Source organism: Oryzias melastigma, linkage group LG24, assembly GCF_002922805.2.
Source record: "Oryzias melastigma strain HK-1 linkage group LG24, ASM292280v2, whole genome shotgun sequence".
Taxonomy (NCBI): Eukaryota; Metazoa; Chordata; class Actinopteri; order Beloniformes; family Adrianichthyidae; genus Oryzias; species Oryzias melastigma.
In genome coordinates, this window is record NC_050535.1 from 1678937 (window position 1) to 1690980 (window position 12044).

The following is a 12044-nucleotide window of genomic DNA, read 5'->3' on the forward strand; positions in this document are numbered from 1 at the left end:
CTAACACGTGCTGCTAACTTACAGCACTTTTCCTGTTTTCTGGTCCATATTTAGTCATTTTTTAATCGGAATCGTTAAATTTTGAGTTTTTTCGTTCCTTTCAGTGATAATCTGATTCACTATGGCGGATACTGGAGACGACGACGATGATCGATACAGAATCAAAGAAGGTGACTACGTTGTTTTAAAGCGAGGAGACATCTATAAATCGGTGCAAATACTTCCAAAAAAGTAAGTCACACATAAAAAATGTAAATATATTTGCTAGTTTGTGTTTTGTTTCTTGTTTGATGAGTAGGAACAACCCGGAACTAATGAAAGGTAAAGCGGACCTGATTGGATGTTGCTCAGCACCAAACTGTTTCCGGTTTCCTTCAGAAAAGTGATTTTTGAGAAGCAGTGGATTTTCCTGGATAACGCGGTGGGATGTTTGTACGGAGACACGTTCGAGATCGGGGCTGGAGGGGGTCTGCAGCCTCAGAACACCAAGACCACCGAAAGCCCCCCAGGTGGGAAACAGAGACAGGATGTACTGCTGTGAGTTTGAAGACATCTTCATCTCCTTCATCTGCATTCATGGTTCTGCAGACTCAAAGGTGGCGGGAACTGACAACAGGAATATCATCGATGATGGAAAATCCCAGAAACTCACCAAGGATGACATCGAGAAGCTGAAAGACCAAGGTCTGAGGGGCCAGGTACAGACAGCTTCACTTCTTCTGGGTTCAGGTTTAACAAAAATGAGAAAAAACATTCAATTTAAACACAAGTTTGAATGAAAGTCATTCAGACGACACAGAGGAGCTGTTTTAAGATTAGTTCTGATTGGAGTAACATGTCAAATGTTTGGAATAAAATGTTTATTATGAATGTTTTTCTACGGAAGCCAAAAATGGCCTGCACTAATTTTTATTTCTATAATAATTTTCTCCTTATAACGAGATAATCAATAACGAACAATGAAGCGTTCTTCCTTAAAATAACGATATATTTTGGGTTTAAATTAAATCTAATCCAGAACTAAGTAGTGCTGCAACAAATGATTATTTTAGTAGTCGACTAATCACCGATTATTTTCCCGATTAACGACTAATCGGGTCATACGCAAACTGGATATAAAACACAAAACTTAACGCTTCAAACTAACTAAAAACTAGATATATAGCATTACCTGTGATAATGCTAGCGTGAATGCTGTAAGCTGAATTTGGCAGCTGAAGATGCTGAAATTGTTAGCTAAAAACGCTGAAGCTTATAGCCAGCTAAAATATGAGCTAAATGTCAAAATAGATGAAAAAAAATGTCTAAATTAGCCAAAACAGCTAGCATGTAGCTGAAATATTAGCTAAACTCCAAAATAGCCTAAAAAACTTTAATAAATGCTAAAATAGTCCTAAAAACTAGCAGACTGTCACTAAAACTCTCAACTTTACTACACTCTGACTGCATGTAATATAATATAGTCGACTAATCGACTATTTATGAGTCGATTAGTCGACTAATCGTGGCAGCCCTCGTACTAAGCCCCTGAATCTGAATAAAAATGCAGAGAAAAGCTGTGTTGTTTTTAGCGGAGGACCTTCCGGGTTTTGACGAGCTCCGTTCACGTTTGGTCCTCAGGAAATCGTCCAGCAGCTGATCGAGAACAGCTCCACCTTCAGCAACAAGACTGGATACGCTCAGGACAAATACATCAAGAAGAAGAAGAAGAAGTGGGTCCCTCCAGCAGCGCGTCGTCCGGACACGCGGCCGTGTTTGGTGACCTGAAGCGTTTCCTTTTTCTTCTTAGGTATGAAAACACCGTGACGGTTCTGAGGCCGAACTGCCGGATCCTGGCCATGATGTACCACGGCCGTGAACCGGGGAAGATCTGGTGAGTCGATCGAATCGACACTTCATGGTCCAAGCAAACGTCTTCACGCTTGTTTCCATGTGATGCAGCCATCTACGCTACGACACTCTGGCCCAGATGTTGACTCTGGCCAACATCCACGCCAACAGTAAAGTTCTGGTGTTTGAGACGTGTGCCGGACTGGTCTTAGGATCCATTATGGAGCGAATGGGAGGTAATATCATGGTTTGGGCTCCAAGACTCTTCTTCTCTCTCCAAACTCACTCCGTCGTTTTTTCCGGTCCAGGCTTCGGCACCGTCATCCAGATGTTCCCAGGAGAAGGTCCAGTCCGGGCCGGTGTGGAGAGCTTCGGCTTCCCTGCACATTTTTACGAGACGCTGCACGAGTTTCCCATCTGCCACCTCAACGCTTTGGAGGCGGGGACTCTGAACAAACGGCCCGTTGCTGGTATGAAGTTATCGTTTTGGTTTAGATGTTAACTGAAACCTTCACTATGACCTTTGTTTTTGTGGTTTTAATGTATATTTAAGGTGAAAAAGAGTCGACTGCAGAGGAGGAGGAAGTTCTGCCTGGAGCCGACCAGCAGGACGGCAGTCCAGACGATCAAAGTATGGAGACGGTGAGCGGAGACGCCAAAGTTCAGGACCAGAAGCAAAAGGAAGAGGAGAAACGAAGGGAAGCCAAGGTGGGTTCCAGTCTTAGAAGTTCCTTACAAACTTGCAGGTTGTTCTTGTTCCAATATTGGCGATAAAGTTTTAAATTAACTGCAGCCACCCAAAAAAACTATTTTTGCATCCCGGACGAGCCCCCAGATTGTTGAAATTGTTGAGGTAGCCCTCATCAATGAAACAGGTTTTAATGCTTCCTATTTTGGCAATAAAGTTTTTGGGTGACTCTGTTCATGCCGTGAAGAGAATGTTGGCAACCCCCATGAACCCGGCTTCCTCATCCCGGACGAGCCCCCAAATTGTTGAGGTAGCCCTCATAAATGAAACATGCAGGTTTGTATTTCTCTCAATTTTTCCATTAAAGTTTTGGTGTTATTGTGGTCACACCACGGAGAGGATGTTAGTAACCACCTAAAAATACTAATTCTTATCTCGGACGAGCCCCCAAATTGTTGGGCTATCCCACTTAACCGTTGTGCTAAGGTATGTTGACGTTGGCAGTTGGGTCATCTGGACCCCACAAGACAGTTGGCTGAACTTTTTTTTTTCCCCCCCAATGATTTATCAATTCACTGGTGTCTGTGGGAGACATGAAATCCTGTCCACCTTCATCCACATTTCTTGGGATGGATAACGTCAATGTACGGCTTGGGTCATCTGGACCCCATGAGATAGCACAAGGGGTTAAATGAAACTTGGAGGTTGAATTTCTTCCAATTTTGGCAATTGTTTTATTGTGAGTCAATTTTCTTGTCACGCCGTGGAGAGGATGCGGTCATCCACCAAAAAGAAACCTACTTCCGCATCCCGGACGAGCCCCCAAATCGTTGAGATAGCCCTCATAAGTGAAATGTGCAGGTTTGAATTTCTCTTAATTTTGCTAATAAAGTTTTGTTGTGGTTTTGGTGACACCATGGAGAGGATGTTATCACTTAACCAAAAAAACACTACTTCCTTATCTCGGACGAGCCCCCAAGTTGTTCAGGCAGCCCTCCACTAACCACACCGAGATGGTTGATGAGGAAGTGAAAGACGAAAAATCAATCAATTTATTCTAAAGTGTTTTAGAAGTGTTGTTCCGAGCATTCCTGACCAACCATCCTTTGTTTGTTCCTTTTTGTGAAGGCTCTAGAGAAGAAGGTGAAGCTGGAGGAGAAGCAGAGGAAGCTGGCAGCTGCTGCGGCCCAACTGGACGGCAGAAACGCTGACGGGTTGGTTTCTCTTTCCTCCTCAGTAGAGCTTTGATATCCTCACAGGTAATGAGGGTCATTAGAAGGAAATGAGGTTCATTATCTTCAAAACTAAAACTTAGCATTTTCTTTTTTTTGATGGATGGACGAGCTGGCATGAAGGTGACTATCGATCTGCTGGGTTTATGGCAGCACGATGAACAGGGACCGCCGTCCTAAATCAGCCTCTGCTATCGACTCCCATCCCACAGGATGAGAAACGCCGCGCCGCAGAAGGCAGTTAGTCTCGGCTTTGCTCCATCATCTGTTTGGTTTTTCATTTCTGCAAACGCAGGCTGGTCATCGCGAGCCGCTTCCACCCGTGTCCCGTCCTGCTGCGCCTGCTCCGCTTCCTGTCGCCCTCCAGGCCGTTCGCCGTTTACTCCCAGTACCTGGAGGTAAGAAACGTTTTTGAGACCTTTGTTTCCTGTTGAAGCTGCAGCTGTCCTGTCGTTCCTGCAGCCGCTGATCGAATGCTACACCAAGCTAAAGGAACAAGGCGGGGCAGTCGGCCTGAAGGTGACCGACACCTGGCTCAGACACTACCAGGTAAACATGCTGAGAGGACGATCCACTTGATCCTTTTATACATTTTTGTTTGGCAAATGCTTAAAGAAATTGTATTTTTAATGTTTAAACTTTGGACCAACTGCTAAAAATGCAGCTAAAAGCTGTTAGACTGAAAAATTGTGTTTATAAAGTTTAGTTTCGTAACTAAAGCATCTTTTAATGTGATAAAAGAACAAAATATGTCCTCAGATAAATAATTATCAATACTTAAACTTCAACTCTGATTATCTTTTGATCTATTTTCAAATCTTTTAATTACAATTATGACGTTTTTAACCCCTTAATGAAAAAATAATTTTCAGTTGAGCAACCCCGCCCCCACTTCCCCTCACCCATCTGTTTCCTGCTAGCTTACAGCCCCTCACTCCCAAATGTAGTAAATTCCTTCATTTCTGATTCATTTTTTAGTACTTAGAATTTTAAAGCAAAGTACCAAATAAAATCTTGACCAGAGATCTGAAATGAGGAGTAAATGTTGCTTCTTCTGCTGATGTCCTGATTAGATCATCAGACGCAAACAGAACGTTTGTTTGTTTAGAAATTTCTTACAGACCCACTCCCATAAAAATTGTTTTTATGACATTTTTAACGAAATTTTAGATTAAAATAGCATTTCTGGGTGTTGTTTTACTCAAATTAATCAGGAGAAAACAAAAAGTAGGATATTCGCTCTCACCAACAGGGAGGGGAAGGGGGCGGAGTCTATTTAAACAGCCCCACCCACAACTCAGAAAGAATTTCTGCCGCTCTGTAGAAACTTTGTCATAGAAATTGACTCATGTTTATACATTTTAACTGGAAACTGCATAATTATAATTAAAAGATAACTGGGAGCGCTTTGAAAAAAGAGATTTAAAGACGATCTGGACGGAACTTCAATCGAAATGTTCCAAAAATATCCTGATTTGGTCATATTCTGCTCCTCTCGTCCACAGGTTCTGCCCAACCGGACGCATCCTCGGCTGCTGATGAGCGGCGGCGGCGGATACCTCCTATCAGGAACCACCGTGGCCTCAGAGCGCTCCGCCGGCTCGCTGCAGAGCGAGGAACCGGCGCCCAAAAGGCAGAAACTCAAAGACACTTTGGGCTGAACCAACAGACTGCTGGAGTTTGTTCAGGACAGACGTTTCTGGAGACGCCGAGCGTCTCGCAGAAGCAACAATAGTAAACTAATGTGGAGAGGTAGAAATGTATTATTTTCCCCCAAAAGCTGTAGCAGCTTTTTGAATTAGTTTTTATATTTTTCAGAGTTTTGTTTATTGTTATGATGGATTCTCTTTAAGAAATAAATCGGAGATATTTTTGTTCCCAGAATCCTTCATTTTATTGAAACGGTATGATTTTTTTATTTCATTTTATTATTTGTTTCACACAAACATCCATGCCATGCAGTTCAAATAACATCAACATGTCACGAAAATTTAACAAATTTTAGTCATTTTAACACACAAAGGACAAACTATCAAACAGACGTCGTCATGGTTACGCGTTCTCATGCAGCTTTGCAGCCATTTTCTGCAGCTCCAGGTCCATCGCTGCCAGGTTTCTCAGCTCTTTCTCCTAAAAAAACAAAAGCAAAAACTCACTGAGCGGCGACAGAATCGAACTTAACCGCAGCGTGCGTGCACTCGGGGTAACTGAGGCATGAACCGCTTTCTACCTTTGGTGCTGCAGCACTAATAAATCACGGGTGGCGCCTCGGTAAATTGTTTTCCTGCTCTAATGTGTGTCTGGATTAATAAGTCTCTGCAGGTTGGAGGGTTTTTTAATGGTTTTAAAGAGGTAATGATCATGCAGTGTTACTGCAGACGATGGAAAAGGGGAGAAAAGAGGCAAAAAGGCAAAGAGGAAAAGCAGGAACGTGGAGTAGGGCTCTGAAATATTTAAAAATCCACTAAAGAAACCAAAACACACATCACGGATATATATTAAAATGATGGGATGGCCACAGGACCTACAGATTGGCGGCCATTTTGGAAGCAAAGTATAAAATTTCATTGGTAAGCGACTCAGGAAAAAATGTTGGTTTTAGAAGTTGGACATATTGAACAGCGTTAGCTTGGCGAGCTCACAAAAGACACTTTTCCCCTGAAGCCTGCACATTTTTTCCTAGAATATTGTGAAAATGTAGTATATGAATCGTTGGCTCAAGCTGAGCCAAACAATATATCATACACTATGAACGTACATGAAATCTGGCTGTTATTTAAAAAAAAATACCTCAGTTGCTATGGAAATTCAAAATTTTACTTTTGCATATTCTTCTAAAAATGACACAGATGTGGTCGTCACCCCCACGCCACCAAATAATTAAATGGTTGCTATGGAGATAAACCAATAGAAAAGCCGCCATTTTGGAAAAACCTTCGTTTTCATGAATTTGTCAGTCGTAGCTCTGACTGGAGTGGTAAGGGCAGAACGAGTGAGGGGTGCTTTTATTTAAGATTTTACTCTCACTTCTTGTGAAACTGGTGTGCAGAGATTTTAAAACATGAATTGTTAGCTCAAGCTGAACGAAACAATATATCATACAGTATAAATATATAAGAAATTTGGGCGCTATTAGCCTAATACCTCCGTTTCTATGGAAATCCAAAACTTTGCTTTTGCAGATTCTTCTAAAACTTATGTAGATCTGTTCTTCATCCCCAGGTGACCATAAAATTAAATGGTTGCTATGGAGAGAAACTAATAGAAAAGCCACCATTTGGAAAACTGTCTTTTCATGAATTTGTCGGTTGTAGCTCTGTCCAGAGTGGTAAGGGCAGAACGAGTGAGGGCAGCTCTAATTCAAGATTTTATTTTCTCTACTCGTGAGACTGGTGCAGAGATTTTATTACATGAAACTTTGGCTCAAGCTGAATCAACCAATATAAAATACAGTATATATATATATAAGAAATTTGAGGGTGATAAACATTAAAACCTCCGTTGCTATGGAAATCCCAAATTTTACTTTTGCTGATTCTTATAAAAATGACTTACACCTGTTTGTCACACCATTGTGACGGAAAATTTAAATGGTTGCTATGGGGATAAACTAACAGAGAAGCCGCCATTTTGAGAAAAAAAAAAGTTTTTTCATGAATTTGTCAGTTGAAGCTCTGACCAATGTGGTAAGGGCAGAACGAGTGAGGGCTGATTTATTCCAAGATGTTACTCTCACATCTTGCAAGACTGGTCCAGAGTTTTTAATAGATGAATCGTTGGCTCAAGATGAACGAAAAAATATATCATACACTATAAACCTATAGGAAATTTTAACATTATTAACAAAAAACCTCTGTTGCTATGGAAATACAAAATTTTACTTTTGCAGATTCTTCTAAAAAGCACATCAACCTATTTGTCACCTCCAGGCAAACATAAAATTAAATGGTTACCATGTAGATAACCTAACAGAAAAGCTGCCATTTTGAAAAAACTGTCTTTTTATGGATTTTTCAGGTAGAGCTCTGACTAGAGTGGTAGAGGCAGAGCATCTGCTCAGCCAGTGAGGGCAGCTTTAGTTCAAGATTTTATTCTCACTTCTCATGGGACCGGTCCAGAACCTGCAGCCCAAATCAAGAGACTCATTTACCTCCTGTGGAGTAAGCGCCCTCTGCTGTGAGCTCTTCGTGGCGTCCTTGTAGCTCAGCAACTTGGCTAGCTCACTCATCTGGAACAAACACAACCAAGAGAAGGAGTCACAGGGTGGTGCTGCTGATGCTCACAGAAACTTTTTCTTTGTCTAAAGTGAAGTTTCATCATGAATACCTTGTTGGTTATAGCAGACGGCTCATCTGAACTTGGTTTCCAAATGTGCTTTTCTATTTCTCCGTCTTTTGATGACTTTTTCTCCAAATCCCAGGACTCTTGACTGCGTTCTCCTTCTGGTTCTTCTTCGATCCCCTCTTCATCACGCTTGTGTCTTCTTTGGTGGTATCTACCAGGTCTCCACTTCCTCTTGTCCACATCCCAAGTTTCTTGGCTGCGATCTTCTTCTGGTTCCTCCTCAATGCCCTCTTCATCACGCCTTTGTCTTCTTTGGTGGTATCTGCCAGGTCTCCACTTCCTCTTGTCCACATCCCAAGTTTCTTGGCTACGATCTTCTTCTGGTTCCTCCTCAATGCCCTCTTCATCACCCCTTTGTCTTCTTTGGTGGTATCTACCAGGTCTCCACTTCCTCTTGTCCACATCCCAAGTTTCTTGGCTGCGATCTTCATCTGGGACTTCCTCGATCCCCTCTTCATCACGCTTTTGTCTTCTTTGGTGGTATCTACCAGGCCTCCACTTCCTCTTGTCCACATCCCAAGTTTCTTGGCTACGATCTTCTTCTGGTTCCTCCTCAATGCCCTCTTCATCACGCCTTTGTCTTCTTTGGTGGTATCTACCAGGTCTCCACTTCCTCTTGTCCACATCCCAAGTTTCTTGGCTGCGATCTTCATCTGGGACTTCCTCGATCCCCTCTTCATCACGCTTTTGTCTTCTTTGGTGGTATCTACCAGGTCTCCACTTCCTCTTGTCTACATCCCAAGTTTCTTGGCTACGATCTTCTTCTGGTTCCTCCTCAATTCCCTCTTCATCACGCTTTTGTCTTCTTTGGTGGTATCTACCAGGTCTCCACTTCCTCTTGTCTACATCCCAAGTTTCTTGGCTGCGATCTTCATCTGGGACTTCCTCGATCCCCTCTTCATCACGCCTTTGTCTTCTTTGGTGGTATCTACCAGGTCTCCACTTCCTCTTGTCTACATCCCAAGTTTCTTGGCTACGATCTTCATCTGGTTCCTCCTCAATTCCCTCTTCATCACGCTTGTGTCTTCTTTGGTGGTATCTACCAGGCCTCCATCCCCTCTTCTCCCATCCAGTTTCAAAATCCCAGTATTCTTGACTCCGTTCTTCTTCTGGCTCTTCGTTTGCTGGCTCTTCATCACGCTTGTATCTCCTAAGGTGATACCTTCCAGGTCTCCACTTCCTTTTGTCCACATCCCAAGTTTCTTGGCTGCGATCTTCATCTGGGACTTCTTCTATCCCCTCTTCATCACGCTTGTGTCTTCTTTGGTGGTATCTACCAGGTCTCCACTTCCTCTTGTCCACATCCCAAGTTTCTTGACTACGTTCTTCATCTGGTGCTTCCCCAGGGTCGTCCAACAGCTCTTCATCCCGCCTGTATCTCCTCAGATGATACCGTCCCGGTCTCCACTTCCTCTTCTCCCTGTCTGTGTCTAAGTCCCAGTAGTCCAGGGTCTCTTCTTCACCTTGCTCTCGTGGTTCGTCGCTTCGCTTGTAGAAGTTCTTCCTGTGATGATAGATTTTGGGCCTCCAAATTTGCTTGTCTCTCTCGTCTTCATCCTCTCTCCTCTTGTCGATGTCCCAGTACTCTTGGCTACGCTCATCCTCTGGCTCTTCCTGCTCTTCTTCATCATTTCCTGTTTGATGGTATCTGCCTCCTATCTCTCTTTCTCCATCCTCTGATCTTTTTTCCATCACACCCCAGCTCTCCTGACTGCGGTCGTAATCCTCCTCTTCCTCTCCTCTCTTGTGTCTCCTCATGTGGTATCTTCCAGGTCTCCAGCGGCTCCTCTTCTCACGATTTTCCGGCTCTTCATTCCCGTTGTCTCCGTCTTCATCTTCGGGGCTTCCCTTTATGTCTCCCACAGATTTCAGAATTGCCTCAACGTCTTTCACATCTGCCGGCTTGGACATAGGAGATGCTATCTCCATGGTAACGGTCCCCCCATCACCGGTTTTGTCCAGAGCTGCATGTTTGACCCCTTTAACGAACAGTAGAAACATTAGAGTAGCTACAACTTTTTATGAACGTGTTAGAGGGTTTTATCTTTACAGCATTTTTAGACTATTTAAAATGTTTTAGCGTTTTTTAAAGGACTCATCAGAGGTAATCCATACCGGCTTGGAGAAGTTTTCTGCATTCTGGATCCAGCTGGGAATCTGCCTTGGACAGAGCTTTGGAAAAAACTTTAACCAAACACCGTTTCACCTGAAAAAATCAACAAAATTCTGTTTTATTTTTGGCAAACTTGACCAAATATTAATGATTAATTTGATTTTTTTAATAAAACATGATACCATGTCTTCCCCTTGGCCCTCTTTGGCCACAGGAAGCGAAAGACTTTCTGCTTTAGGAGAAACAGACGCACGTGAGCCGCTGCAGGAGCTGTCTGCGGTGCTGAACAAATCTCCATTAAAAAACGTTTTTCACTCACCTGCGATCAGAGCCACCACCACGATAAAGATGCCTCTCATCTTGGCGGAGTGGAGCTGCATCGTTGGAGCTGGGGGTCCAGCTGCGGCTCTCCCGCTGCTCTGAGCGGAGGAGCGGAGGAGCCTCAAATAAGGAGGGGAGCGCGCTGCGGGAGCGTGGGAGGAGGACGGCTCTGGGCTCGTGTCAGGACTCGTTAGAGGACGTTGAGTTAAAGTTGATGCGCAAACAAGGTCGATCACCTGGAGTGGATTTGTAAATCTACTTAGTGTCGTGATGCGTTCAGGTGATGGTTTGACGCCTGCAGGTGCAGCCAGGAAACCTCACAATGAATCCAGAAAGTTAAAGCTTTATACTTTTTTCTTAATAAAAAAAATGTTTTGGAGCAAGAAAAACATTAATTTGACATTGAAACAGGAGAAATTCACTTTAATGCAAAGAAAATGCACCAAATATCTCCCAAATGGAAAAAGAAGCAGCACATTCTCCATTATCTGCAGGTGTTAGGGTTGGATGGCTCATTGATTTACTTTTTATTTCTTGAAATGGTCTCAAAATATACATTTTACCACCTAAATCCTACAGTCCGACCATATCTGCAGTATGAAGTCCAAACTCCCCGTTTTTCCGCAGTTCCAGCTGGATTTACTGGAGTCTTTCAGCCTCAGCTGGAAAACTTTTATTATCTGGAGGCGACGCTTCAGCTGTTTATCCATTTCAAAAGTGCTGACTGCAGCAGACTTGAACTTTTTGCTCTGGTTCAATGTACCAAATGTTACAGAGCTCCTTTCTCGTCCGACTCTGGAGGCTTCAAATGTGTCATTTGTGATGCAAACCGTGCGATTTTTGAGCACATATTTCAGAAAATCATTTTTATTTCTAATATTGTATGAATGTAAACTTGTGTCATTTTTTTCGGCTGGTTTTACCAATTCATATAAATGCTAATAACGTTTTTCAGAGATTCTACAGTGGTGACACTACAGTCATCTTGGTAACAACTGCCCTTAAGGGCGGGAAAGGGGTTGGGAAATACTCAGAAATGTAAGTTAGAGCTTAATTTTCTTTATATATGTCCTCCATCATCCGAAAACAAGAACATCATTTTCATCAAAGTGGGTCTTTTTCCAATTTGAAACTTCTCCTATTTGGCTTATTTAGTGGAATCGACACAACATATAAATGGTTCCATTTTTGTTCTATCAGAATGACGCACATGATGTCATGTTCTGAAAACGGAGTCTTAAAAAGCCAAATACAAAGAATTCTGATCGGATATCAGTCGATTTACTCTGCAAATAAAACAGAGGACAAAAGACTGAAACACTAAAGAGAAACTTCTGCTCAGTCAGCAGATCCACTCAAGCGTCTCCTTCAAACCGATACAATCCCCTCTGAGGGCGTCTAACCTCACGAAGATCTGACAGCAATGATTCCCAGAAATGATCAATCTATGTCTGCTGATGCTTGGGCATCAAGATCAAATATGTTTATGTATCTATTTATTATGTTTTTCTTATTA

General features: G+C 42.7%; 2 protein-coding genes across 4 annotated transcripts; one reads left to right on the forward strand and one right to left on the reverse strand.

Annotated features, from left to right (window-relative positions):
- trmt6 (tRNA methyltransferase 6) lies at positions 1-5634 on the forward strand. Its single transcript, XM_024291315.1, has 12 exons — positions 1-231; positions 379-509; positions 589-698; positions 1621-1712; positions 1790-1873; positions 1942-2066; positions 2139-2300; positions 2384-2538; positions 3647-3732; positions 4046-4148; positions 4213-4299; positions 5256-5634. Exons 1-12 carry the CDS (start codon positions 122-124, stop codon positions 5409-5411), a joined length of 1401 nt encoding a protein of 466 aa, XP_024147083.1. The 5' UTR covers positions 1-121; the 3' UTR covers positions 5412-5634.
- chgb (chromogranin B) lies at positions 5628-10689 on the reverse strand. Of its 3 annotated transcripts, XM_036210606.1 has the most exons (7): positions 10527-10689; positions 10390-10439; positions 10210-10300; positions 8520-10073; positions 8077-8297; positions 7901-7978; positions 5628-5880 (listed from the first exon to the last, which is right to left on the reverse strand). In XM_036210606.1, exons 1-7 carry the CDS (start codon positions 10585-10587, stop codon positions 5803-5805), a joined length of 2133 nt encoding a protein of 710 aa, XP_036066499.1. In that variant the 5' UTR covers positions 10588-10689; the 3' UTR covers positions 5628-5802. The 3 variants fall into 3 exon arrangements, with proteins under 3 accessions (XP_036066499.1, XP_024147081.1, XP_024147082.1); XM_024291313.2 differs by having other exon boundaries at positions 8077-10073; positions 10527-10685; XM_024291314.2 differs by having other exon boundaries at positions 8077-10073; positions 10390-10436; positions 10527-10683.
- Between the last annotated feature and the right edge of the window lie 1355 nt (positions 10690-12044).

Coding starts and splice junctions, on each gene's coding strand:
- trmt6 (XM_024291315.1), top strand. CDS start 122: ATGGCGGATACTGGAGACGACGACGATGATCGATACAGAATCAAAGAA. Junction 1,713..1,789: donor ATCAAGAAGAAGAAGAAGAA/GTGGGTCCCTCC, acceptor TTTTCTTCTTAG/GTATGAAAACACCGTGACGG. Junction 2,067..2,138: donor CATTATGGAGCGAATGGGAG/GTAATATCATGG, acceptor TTTCCGGTCCAG/GCTTCGGCACCGTCATCCAG.
- chgb (XM_024291313.2), bottom strand. CDS start 10,587: ATGCAGCTCCACTCCGCCAAGATGAGAGGCATCTTTATCGTGGTGGTG. Junction 10,074..10,209: donor CAGAAAACTTCTCCAAGCCG/GTATGGATTACC, acceptor TGTTCGTTAAAG/GGGTCAAACATGCAGCTCTG. Junction 5,881..7,900: donor GGGCGCTTACTCCACAGGAG/GTAAATGAGTCT, acceptor TTGTTTTTTTAG/GAGAAAGAGCTGAGAAACCT.